Source organism: Trachurus japonicus, chromosome 24 (genome assembly GCF_045865225.1).
Source record: "Trachurus japonicus isolate A0001 chromosome 24, Traja_1.0".
In the NCBI taxonomy this organism is placed as follows: Eukaryota; Metazoa; Chordata; class Actinopteri; order Carangiformes; family Carangidae; genus Trachurus; species Trachurus japonicus.
Window position 1 is genome coordinate 23,721,152 of NC_140930.1, and position 11,512 is coordinate 23,732,663.

An 11,512-nucleotide genomic window follows, 5' to 3' on the forward strand; every position below is an offset into this window, starting at 1 on the left:
CTTCAGACAAAGTTTCTTATTATGCTTTCAACAAGGAAAGCCCTTTACACTGAGGCTGAGGTCTCTTTTTCCTTCTAGTAGGCCTATATGGATTTGATTTGTGCTTGTACATTTTTCATTTATTATCATTTCTCAATATGGAAATGCAATTTAATCTACTGTATGTTATTTTTTTCTTAATGGGGTATCTATCTATCTATCTATCTATCTATCTATCTATCTATCTATCTATCTATCTATCTATCTATCTATCTATCTATCTATCTATCTATCTATCTATCAGAATTCAGATATCTATTGCATGTGTGGCTGATAAGAGCATAGTACACAGGTGTTACTAATAACATACCAGTGGCTCTGCTCTTCTGAAGTGTCTCAGTGAGATTTGACAGTGACAGTGAGTCAGTGAACACTGTGCCAGAATCCTGAAACTAAATCAGCTAAATGGAATTCAGCTATAACTAATTTTATTATTTTCACATGTGCTTTTCTTTGCCTGTGAAATTCCAAAAAAGTCTCTCACGAAAAAGACCTATTAGCCTCTATTTGTGTAATTGATGTTTAATGACTGTTCATTATGTCCAGTTTTTTTTTTTTCATAAGCCACTGAGGACCACATCTTTCCTTTGATACATTTTATTGCAAGCAAGAAAACAATGTGCAAGAGTTGTCAAAAGAACAATGAATTACACTTACACCAGTATGTTAAACAAGTTTACCAAAGGTGGATACCATCTATACCGACAGCCAACAAGGCTACTTTATGTTGAACTGCAATTTTCACCTGCATTCTTATAATGAACAATTAGCCTAACTTGTTACAGTTACTTGTTACACACCAATGTGACATGTGCAATAAAAAGGTCCATATCTGACATCTGAGATGTCAGCAAATGTGAACTCACTAAAACCTACTTGGCTTCTGTCTCATTTTCACAACACACCTCCTGAACTCTGACACGTGTGGGCAGGGGTCACCAAAGACACTGGGGGACTGCAGAACTTGTCGGATACGTGTCTCCTCTCCCCTCCTGTGGGCCTGTAGTCTCCTTTTCTGAACACATGGACCCCACTCTGTCCATTCTCCAACCTCACAGTGCACTGCAGGAGGCAGCAGATGATTAATAACACTCTTACTGCTGGGAGAAGATGAAAAACTAGACAGTAGAGAAGCATGCTGGATGTTATATATATATATATCTCACCTTGGGGGATGCACTGCATGAGCTGTACGTCAGGCTCAGAGCCACCTGGGCAGGTAGAGTGGCACTGTCCATGGACGGAGTATAGATCTGCTCTGCACTTCACACACATGTTTCTGGTCACACACACCTCACAGCCTGCAGGACACTCTGAGACAGAAGGACACAGACATTTTACACTGTGCTGTAGCTTCCTGAGGTCATGGTGAAGCGGATACATGCACGCTACAGCACTAAATGAATAACATGCAGTAGTGACAGTGTCCTAGAGCTGCAACAATGACTCGATTAATCGAACAATTATCAATGAACTATTCTGATAATCGAATAATTGGTTTGAGTAGTTTTTAAAGAAAAAAAAGTCCATATTCTAGTTTCTTAAATGTGAATATTTCTGGTTCCTTTGTTACTTTATACATGAGTATCTCTTTGGTTTGTGGACAAGACAAGACATTTGACGACATCACCTTATGGTTTGGGAAACACTGATTGACATTTTTCAACATTTTATTAACCAAAACTAATCGATTAATCGTTTACATAATCAACGGATTAATCAATAATGGAAATAATCGTTAGTTGCAGCCCTACAGTGACCCACCTGTGCATTCTCGCAATGCTGCATTTGGCGTCAGCCCATTTGGACAGCTTTCGTCACATTTTCCTCGTAATAGAAAGTGGCCCTGACGACAGCGAGTGCAGAAATTTTCACCAAAGCAGAAAGCGCAGTCCTCTTTGCATCCTTTGCAAAAACAGAGAACTGTAGTCAGTGCAGAGTGACCACAGCTTCAGGACACCAAGAGATGTTGCTCTTTTATACACCCTTCTTAGCAGAGAGGGTATTTTAAAATCTTTTAGCGTAAACTCAAAGTAGCTTTAAACATAATTCCACTGCTCTAACATGTGTCCATTGCTACCTACTGGTACAGGTGTTGATTTGTGGCGAGCGCATGCCATAGTGACCGTGGGGACAGGAGGACAAGCAGCTGCCCCTCTGCCTCATCCCGTGCAGCTCCAGGTGGAAGAAGAGGCGAGGTTTGCAGGACAGACAGCCATTCAGGGCCGAGCACGATGCACAACCTGCTGGACAGAGTCTGCTCACTGAAGAGCTACCTGTTATGAATAAGAGGAAAGTAAAGATATAAACACAGTAAGACTACACAACACTACAATAAGAGAGAGTAGAGTTTAATCTTTCCATGTTCGTGGAAGTGAAATACTCCATTCTCTATGTAAAGAACTAAATTACACAGACAATTTTAGCTCATAGACAGGCTGTGAGATTGGTAGTGTCAGTGTGCCAATGGGTAAAACTGATAGAAATCTATGACAACATTGTTCTCTGAAAGCTGAAAGAAGAGACTTATTGTCTGCACATGTTGTGTCTACTGTTTAGTATCTTCAACAAGAAAAAATAACAAAAAGTATGAAACATTTCACAACAGCAGCCATGTCAAAGCAGTATTGGAGCAACGGAGAAGATGAGTTATGCTCAAAAACTTACGTCTGTGTCGCAGACTCTTTGTGTTGTCGAGGCCTTTTGGAAGATTCATGAAGTGCAGAATCCAAATTAATATTGGTGTCCGCATTTTCCGTCAGCGTCAGCACAGCATTGGGTCAGCAAAGACACTTGGCATCACATCCCAAATCCCTTGTGGTACGTTTGTTTTACATAAAAAAAAAGATAAATAAACCCGCGAATTTCACCATGAAATTCATTCAGCTGGACCCATGTAGAGACTCCAGTCTGGATGAGACAGCAGTCGAGCGCAGAAATGTTTTCTTGAGGAAAAACCCCATGTGCATTCCATGAGATCACTCAAGCCGGCAGAATGCCATGAAGAATGCAAACAGAGGAGAAACCATCATATGACAGTCGAGACCCAGAGCTGATGTAAAGTTTGGGTTGAGCTGTGCTGCTGTGAACCGTCTTCCTTCAGAGACACACACACACACACACACTCCCACCCTCCTCTCCTGTGTTTCACTTCTCTCTCGACCCTCCTCCTGATCCATTATCACATCCAGTGTCTGTTGCCCAGTACACAGACTGTGACTGATATAATACTGCGTTGTCTGCGTGATAATATGACTCATTTAAAACCATCTCTCTGCTAACTGATCTTCTCAAAACAGTGCTTTGCCTTTTGTTACATCACTGCATCTGGTGAAGGGGGGGGACATTTGTCTGCACTCCCGAAATCTGACTTTAACTTACGAGCAGGATTTAGTGGCATCACAGCTGGAAGGACAATACTGATCCAATCAACGACTTACACAAACATGATGTGGAAACCAGTGGAATTCACTAAAATACTGAAGGAGCAGATGTCTCATATGGAGTGAGAGATATTGTATGCAGCAGAGAAACTTTTAAAATGAAAAACATTCGCATGATCAATACATTTGACACTTGAGATGTGATTTTAAGAACTTTAATATTTAATGGAACTTCCAAAATAATATTAGGCTGAATTTTTTTCAAAGAGACAGCTCTTTTAGATGTGATAATATATAGTCAGACAATAATATTATCTAAATTCTCAAAAAGAAATAGATGGCTATTTGACAAACATCATGATATTTTCATTATTTAAAGTTATTTAAAGCTTGGCTTTAATCTTTTTAAAGGGGAACTATGCAAGTCCGTTCGCTTTTTCACTGTTTTGCTAAACTTTTAATTTAATTTAACCTTTATTTAACCAGGCGAAATCAATTAAGAACATGTTCTTATTTACAATGATGGCCAAACATTAGCACGCAAACCTTGAAGAACAACAGGTGGTTGATACATTGTGCATCTATAGATATGACTGTCGTACATTAACTGCATAAATCCCTCTAATCCTGCTATGTCACATCTTTAAATAATTGGCAGATCCACTGGTACTGTGGGGTGAGTGTGTGACTGTGAAAACAAAATTTTTCATTTGGTTCTATTTAAAATGAAAAAAGTCGTGGCTATGCTTTTGAAGCTTTCATCACAACGTCAACACCAACTTTTTCTCCCGCAGGCTGGTTGAAATGATGAAATAACTCAGAAAGAAAAATTGCAATTCCCATGTACCGAACGTTTTCATATTTAACTCAACTTAGCTATGAATGGGTTCTTCATGTTTTCAATTAAGAAATGAGTGAACAGAGTTCAGGAAATGAATACCAAAAATATAGAGGGAGTTCACTACGTCTGAATGAGAACACAAAACTAAAGAACTGAAGGTGTCAGAAAGGATCGATGATTCCCATAAAACCACCAGGTGCTGAAAGCTTCAGTCCTCCAGAGGATTTGTTGTTTGGCACCCCGGTGTGTATCATCGTCTGTTTTGGGAACGCTGCGATTCTTCTTCCATTTCTTCAGAACCCATTTGAACTCTCCACTGTTTCCTTTTCGTGGAGAAAGCTTTTCCTGGAATTGGTCTTCCTCTACAATCCATGAAACCTGTGGTCTCAAGATCCTGTCAGTTCTATGGCATCAACAATTCCAAAAAAGGCTAACTTTAGTGATATTCTTAAAGATTATTTCTAAATGACATGTCGTTTTGTTTTTAGGCTGATATGATCCTATTTCTGAAGAAGAAAGAAACCGTGGCACGCTCGAAACCCAGGAAACCATGTGCTCCTTATTAAGGCAGGCACAGCAAGTGATCAAAATAACATCTCTGCCAAGATGGACTGCCATGCTTTCTAACTTCTGGACTTCTCTGGAAAAATGTCAAAAAAGGACCCAGCAGGAGTTCTGCAGTGGGCTACTACAGTGGAAGTGATTTATCTGAGAAAGATGAGAGTTAAAAGAGACACAGCCAGATAGAGGAGCTGGACAGGGTTATGCTGGCTGGCTTAAATTGTCAACAGGTGCTCAAACCTGTGCTCTGGACAGGCAAAGCAAGGCTGGGCTACTTCTTTATTTCTTAAATGTAAGTAAGAGGAGTATGTTTCTCAAATCCCTCAAGAAAAGAGCAAACCTACAGAAAGGGACAAGAAAATACCCAAGTGGAGCTCGTGGATGTGTTGCCAGCTGCTACAGAACAATACCATCCATCATTCTACATGCAGTAGATTTATAGATAAGGCTTTGACAGCTGAGTACATATATAACAGGAGAGTGGAAAGAGGTTTAACTCCCTCACCACTGAAAAGGACTGATGGCCATTTGAGATTTGGGAGGAAACAGTCAAACTCTTTGGGATTGAGCGTGAATCTGTGATAACAGAAGAGCTGGACAGGGACTGGTGAAAGAGAGGTGTGTGTGTGCCTGGGGTCAAATGTCAACAGGGAGGGGCTCTACAAACTAGTAACATCCCCTCAACCTGACTTGGAACATAAATATGACATGGCTAACCTCAGTGGGGTGCCAGATCAGATTCTTGAAGAAAATAGCCACGGTAGGCAGAGGAATGTCAGAACCACCAAAAACAGAAAGAAAACAAAAAAATTATTATAGAGGTGAACAGCAAGCAAAGAAGACATCATACTTTGATTGATTTTCAAATTAACGATTTGCTGTTTTAATACGTGTCGAGTCTCAAAAAGGATAAATTCTGAAAGGGTTGTTAAAAATTCCACTGTAATGTGAAACAGAAAGCACCCGCCGCCTAGGTTCTGGTGGAAAAGATGATTCATTGGTAGGTTCATAAAAATGTAACACATACAGTATGATCGAGCAAAAGATGAACAATCTCACTTTGACCTTTTCAGTGCTCAAACACCTACAAAAGGCAAATGATAACACTGTACGACAAGACAAAAAACAACACTGAATAATAAAAATAAAAGGTAACGCATATAGGTAGGGTGTGTGCAAGGATGACAGCCAGATTTCACAAACTGTTGTCAGTTGCAGTTCACACGACTGAACTTGCAAACAGGCTCTTATCAGCGTCTTTTAACAGGTAAGCTGGCTGGTCCCTGTTGAGTAAATCCAGGTCATGCCATGCATCTAGTAGCACGGGTAGCAACGATAAGGAATGAGCAGGACAGCATCAGAGCACACAAATAAGATATACAGCGTGAAAAGATGAGGAATTTGGAAAAAGGGCTGAGCCAACATCCAGCGAAGAAGCTGTGTGGCCTGCAGCTTAAAAAAAACCAAGCATGACGGATGATAAACAGAAGTGAGGAGATCTGAAAGTACAGAATAGGCTGAAACATCCATATCTTAAAGAACTGTGTTTTTGATAAAGGTTGTTCAGTCTGATCTGAAGCACATAAGGTTTTTTTTACATTGACTTGTTGATGTGAAAGTCAAGATAATGGTGGCAGCAGTCATGAATGTGTCTACATGAGAAAGCTGTTGTTTTTTAGCATTGGAGGTTGTGGGTCTGAGATGTGTTAAATATTATTTGTCATAAGCCTTGTTATATGATTAAGAAGAATTTAATCAAGAATAAAAAAAAAGGAATGACAGGAAAATAATAACAGCATTTTATTGCATAATTACAAAAACATAAAGTTAAATTTCACAGCAAAGAAAAACGATATATGATCTAAAAAGAAAAAAAACAATAATGATGGACTTCACTGTCTGTCTTCATCCTCTTGCTTTTTTCAGTATTTTCTATGAAGAAAAAAAAAATTGTAAATCCACTTCCCGTTGAAAATGTTAAAGATTAGTAAGTATATTAGTGAGCAAAAACATCAAAAAGGACTAACTAGTGATAGGAATTAGTTGTATGAAAAGGGGGGGGGGGGGGTACATATTGTCATTGCACGTTATTTTTGTCAGATTTTTAGTGATGACGATGATGATGTGTTTTTTGTTGGGCCTTGCATGAAACGCTTCCTTTTCTTGTAGTCTGGTGCATGTCTATAGCAGCACAGTGTCTATGCTTCAGCAGAACTACGTGGCAGCACCTGTGATTTGAATGCTGCATTTGGCTACAGTGCCATTTAAATTGATCCTGCAATGCTAAAACAAGTATTTTGAACGTGTATGTTTCAGTCTTGTAATGTTACCGTTCATATATGATTGCATCTGAACAAATGTACTATACCGGTATGTATAAAATTGTGTTTTTTACATGAAATGTTTGAGTCTTATTTTAGTTGAAAAGTAGGAAGAGATCCTGATATTCATCAGGCACCTCTAGCAGGCAACATGCAGTTATTGATTAATTAATTAATGATGCAGAGTCTTTGACTCTGCATCATTTTTTAAGAGGATTGTACAGGCTCGATCAATGACCTCGGGTTGATCGGTGGCAGCAATTAAAAGATAATCTCCAACTATTCTAATGACTATTAATTCCTTCGATAATTTTGAGCAGTTACATTAGTTTTAATCTCTCAAATGTAAATGTGCAAATCCTCGATAGCAAACTGGAAATGAGCGAACTAATCAAGCATTTACGGTCAGCACTTATCGTACTTACGTATCAGAAAACAGTGAAGAGCATTTAAATCATAATATGCTTAAATTTTGTAGACCAAACGATTTAAATTGCTAAATATATCCGAGTGATTAATAGTGAATAATAATGTCGACCAGCGGTTCTCGTCGGAGATTTTTCAACGTACAACTATTTTCAAGTGGCTCTGTGGTTCTGAGGCTAACGTTACTGTTGTTAGTCATTCAGCCAGTGGAAACACTAACCTTGGAAACTGCTTTCACATGCTGGGCTCTGATCGTCGCCGATTTTTCTTCAAACGCCTGGGCTTTGGCCTCCTCTGCCAGGCTGTTCAGGAACAACAGCGTCAGCAGCTCAATCTGAGGAAAACAGTTTGTTACTGATGTTATTTTAGCAACATTAGCCGTAAACAAAGCCACTGGTTTGAACTAACACAGACGGTTTCTTACCATCGCCTCCGACGCCGAGCCCATATTTACGTCACCCCTCGCCTTCGCCTTTATGGTGCTTTTCAGTCTTGGTGCCTTGTTGAGCATTTTGACAAAATCTTCGGTGCGAAACAAAACGTTCACACAAATGTTCCTTCTCTTCTGAAGCAAAAGTTTGTTTACGTTTTCCTATTTCCCGCTTCTCTGACTTCCGGTGTTAGTCTTCTTCTTCTGGGCTTTTCGTGCCGCTTACGTCAACGTTCATTGCATTGCTGCCATCTACCGCTTTTGGGCATTTCTACCATTTTAGTAGGGAAACTAAAACGTCATGTCCAGACCGAAGACAAAAAAAAACCCTCAAATGATCCTTTCCGATGTCTACATAAACAGAAGAAAATCTACTGTCCGGGATTTAAGTCAGGTGTCTGTTTTCATCGACTTGTTGCTATGATACCGCCACCCAGCGGCTGTAGACGTTATTACATTAGCGACAAATAGCAATGGCGACCTCCATGGAGACAGCAGCCGGCACGAGCAATATGCTGCAGTTTATGAAACTTATCGGACAACTCAAAGTAAGAATTGTCTCCAAACTCAGGTCATCTTTATGGCGACGTTGTGCTCCTTCAAAAATGAATATTAATAACTCTGACCGTGAGACTGGGCTCAGTTTGTCAGTTCAACGTGTTTTACTGGTGCTGGTGTTAACAGGCTACAGTAAGAGGTTTGCCTCTGGCTTAATGAATGTGCAGCTCAGCATTCACACACTAAACTCACTAAATAAAAAACATTATCTGTAACATTTTTCCTAACCGTGGAAAGGTTCAAGACATTTTTTGCTGTTTTGTCCAGGTGCATAACCTGAAATTACCATTTGATCAAAAACAAATAAGAATTGCACATAAAGTGCAGACTCACTAACATGGTGAAGTGAATCATGAGATATTTATTTCCCTGTGTCTCTGATGTCTTGTGTGTCTGGGTGATGTCACCTGTAGAGGGTCCCACGGACTGGCTGGGTGTACAGGAATGTTAAGAAACCAGAGAGTGTGTCAGACCACATGTACCGCATGGCCATGATGTCTCTGACCATCACTGACCCCACAGTGGACAAGGACAGGTGAGTCATACACACCACCACACTGACCATCTATATCAGTGTGAAGAATAAAGCGTTTGAGAACAGTGACTAATTTAAGTTCTTCACTGCAAAATGAAAAATGAGTTATTATCTACAGTCTGAGTAGAAAATCCACTGAGCAAATGATGAACATCCACAATTAACGGTGTCCACAATGAAGCTGTGACATAAAATGAGTTGTCTGATTGATTACATGTCGGTCCTCAGGTGTATAAAGCTGGCCCTGGTTCACGACATGGCAGAATGCATTGTGGGAGATATCGCTCCGTCAGACAACATCAGTAAAGCAGAGAAGCACAGGAGAGAAGAGGCAAGAAACCATCAGCGCTGTCATTACACCCACACACAACAGAGGTCACTTGAGGTGTTAAATACAACACTCTGTGTTGCTGACGATGTACTAGGTTGTATTCTTTATGTGTCTTGGATTGGTCTGTATGAAGCCGTTGCTGCGACTGTCTTAACGTCTCTCATCTCATAGGAAGCGATGAGACATCTATCAGGTCTTGTGCCAGACGAGCTCAAACAGGAGATTTACGGACTGTGGGAGGTAAGTAATGAAATGAATCTAATAGTCAGCAGAACTGAACTGAGCAGCATAACAAACACTTTGTTGTATCCACAGGAATATGAAAGTCAGAGCAGCCCGGAGGCCAGACTGGTGAAGCAGTTCGACCTCCTGGAGATGATCCTGCAGGCTCATGAGTACGAGGAGTTAGAGGGAGCGCCAGGAAGACTGCAGGAGTTCTTTGACTCCACCAATGGTGAGTCTGAAGTCTGTCGTGCTCTTCGCCTGTGTATCTCACCGCCATCTACTTCTCTGTGTTTCCCACTTTTAGTTTTCTTATTATATATCACATTCATATTATATAATTTTTTTAGAATTGCAACAATTATTTGATTGAGAGACCAATCAATAATCCATAGTTGAACCTAATTCAAATGAGAAACTCTTTGTTTACCATTTCCCATTACTAAAGTTTGATTTAATGGCTGACTTCCAGCCATTTACAGTTTTTTTCAATTGCTAACAAGCATTAGTCAATACTGAAGCGACTTTTTCAAAACTCGTAGCACAGTCTGCATTTCCATCATGCATCTCAGCTGAACTGTTCATCTCACCTCCAAAACTTTCTCACCAACTAAACCTTTCATACATGTCTCAAAGTAAGCTCATTTATCCTCAGTACTGGAAACAAGTCTCACTGGAAACAAACACGGTCACTCTAAGCACACTGAACTACAAAATACTAACAGCAGAGAGCATTAGGCTACATATAATACAGTATATTTTGTCTTTGAGGTTTGAATGTTTTTGTTTATTGTAACAAGAATGAATCAATAACACAGCATTTTGTTTCAATTACAGTATGTATTGTGCATAGTGATTCACAGTGTGTGTAAAATGGTAGATAAAAATGTCTGCCTGTCTTTTTTCTTTTTTTACCTGTTCTCAGGTCGTTTCCACCACCCTGACGTTCTCCGCCTGCTCAGCTCTTTGAATGAAGAAAGAGGGCGCCACATGGCTAAAACAGATGACACAAAGAATTCTGGGAACTCGCAGACCACTGGCGCAGTACCACACACAACTTGACACAAGTCCTGATTGTAACACACACTTACACCTCAGAAATACTGGACTGCAGCACACACGCCTGTGTTATATGATCACACATGAACAGATGTGAAGTTTGATCCACGCTGTCCTGTGAAGTACAGTATCACTGTTAGCATCTATAATAAATACAGGTGCTCTGCCTGGTTCAATGTAAAACCTGCCAGATAATATACATGTACAGTAGTTAAACATTTCTGTAAATGGATATAACTTTCACAGATGATGTGAAGAGAAATTAATTCCAACATTTGGTAAACCAGAGGGATTTATTGCGCATTACAAATCCACTGGCTATGTTATTAAATGTATATTATGTGGCAGCTATTACATAAAAGGTTTATCCATAGAAAAAGACTGCACCATCACACTCTCCTGCAGCAGCATTCATTCACTTCTAATATGGTGGTAATGTGTTTCCACACGGTGCAGAGTGTAGAACATAAATCTGTATTGTTGGGAGTGATAACAACACGCTCAGGAACTCACAGCTTTGTTGACGGAAGAGAAAACGGTTACATTATTTTAAGTCAGTCATTTTTAAAATATTCAATCTTAAAGGTATAGTTCACCCAAAATTGAAATTTCTAAGAGCTGGGAGAAGTTTCAGAGTCCTCCGTGGCTTCTCTGAGTTACAGGGGGTCTCGGCGTAGCAGTGCATGTCCATATAACGGTTGCAAATGGATACCAACTGTCTTCGTAACAAAAAGACACACCGAAAAACATCCAAATACCTCCATGCTCCTCTTCCCAGTTCGTCCAAATTTGACGAACCTGGAAGA

The 11,512-nt window shown here is 39.9% G+C and overlaps 3 protein-coding genes across 3 annotated transcripts; 1 reads left to right on the plus strand and 2 right to left on the minus strand.

Moving 5' to 3' along the window:
• Window positions 1-779: 779 nt before the first annotated feature.
• LOC146962008 (R-spondin-3-like) lies at window positions 780-3,230 on the minus strand. The gene is made up of 5 exons (XM_085770624.1): window positions 2,707-3,230; window positions 2,124-2,315; window positions 1,804-1,944; window positions 1,206-1,352; window positions 780-1,101 (listed from the first exon to the last, which is right to left on the minus strand). Exons 1-5 carry the CDS (start codon window positions 2,789-2,791, stop codon window positions 905-907), a joined length of 762 nt encoding a protein of 253 aa, XP_085626750.1. The 5' UTR covers window positions 2,792-3,230; the 3' UTR covers window positions 780-904.
• Window positions 3,231-6,694: 3,464 nt separating this feature from the next.
• On the minus strand, window positions 6,695-8,171 carry cenpw (centromere protein W). The gene is made up of 3 exons (XM_085771391.1): window positions 7,996-8,171; window positions 7,792-7,905; window positions 6,695-6,756 (listed from the first exon to the last, which is right to left on the minus strand). Exons 1-3 carry the CDS (start codon window positions 8,080-8,082, stop codon window positions 6,730-6,732), a joined length of 228 nt encoding a protein of 75 aa, XP_085627517.1. The 5' UTR covers window positions 8,083-8,171; the 3' UTR covers window positions 6,695-6,729.
• Window positions 8,172-8,417: 246 nt separating this feature from the next.
• hddc2 (HD domain containing 2) lies at window positions 8,418-11,291 on the plus strand. Its single transcript, XM_085771392.1, has 6 exons — window positions 8,418-8,549; window positions 8,973-9,094; window positions 9,323-9,425; window positions 9,597-9,665; window positions 9,741-9,879; window positions 10,573-11,291. The coding sequence occupies exons 1-6, from the start codon at window positions 8,475-8,477 to the stop codon at window positions 10,707-10,709; spliced, it is 645 nt and encodes a 214-aa protein (XP_085627518.1). The 5' UTR covers window positions 8,418-8,474; the 3' UTR covers window positions 10,710-11,291.
• The last annotated feature ends 221 nt before the right edge of the window (window positions 11,292-11,512 follow it).

Excerpts from the sequence above, each read along its gene's own strand:
- cenpw (XM_085771391.1), bottom strand. The coding sequence starts at position 8,082 with ATGCTCAACAAGGCACCAAGACTGAAAAGCACCATAAAGGCGAAGGCG. Across the intron at positions 7,906-7,995 it reads GCTCGGCGTCGGAGGCGATG|ATTGAGCTGCTGACGCTGTT; the intron begins GTAAGAAACCGT and ends TGTTTTCCTCAG. Across the intron at positions 6,757-7,791 it reads ATGTGAAAGCAGTTTCCAAG|AAAATACTGAAAAAAGCAAG; the intron begins GTTAGTGTTTCC and ends TTTTCTTCATAG.
- LOC146962008 (XM_085770624.1), bottom strand. The coding sequence starts at position 2,791 with ATGCGGACACCAATATTAATTTGGATTCTGCACTTCATGAATCTTCCA. Across the intron at positions 2,316-2,706 it reads AAAGAGTCTGCGACACAGAC|GTAGCTCTTCAGTGAGCAGA; the intron begins GTAAGTTTTTGA and ends TATTCATAACAG. Across the intron at positions 1,945-2,123 it reads ACAAATCAACACCTGTACCA|GATGCAAAGAGGACTGCGCT; the intron begins GTAGGTAGCAAT and ends GTTTTTGCAAAG.
- hddc2 (XM_085771392.1), top strand. The coding sequence starts at position 8,475 with ATGGCGACCTCCATGGAGACAGCAGCCGGCACGAGCAATATGCTGCAG. Across the intron at positions 9,426-9,596 it reads AGAAGCACAGGAGAGAAGAG|GAAGCGATGAGACATCTATC; the intron begins GCAAGAAACCAT and ends CTCATCTCATAG. Across the intron at positions 9,666-9,740 it reads AGATTTACGGACTGTGGGAG|GAATATGAAAGTCAGAGCAG; the intron begins GTAAGTAATGAA and ends TTGTATCCACAG.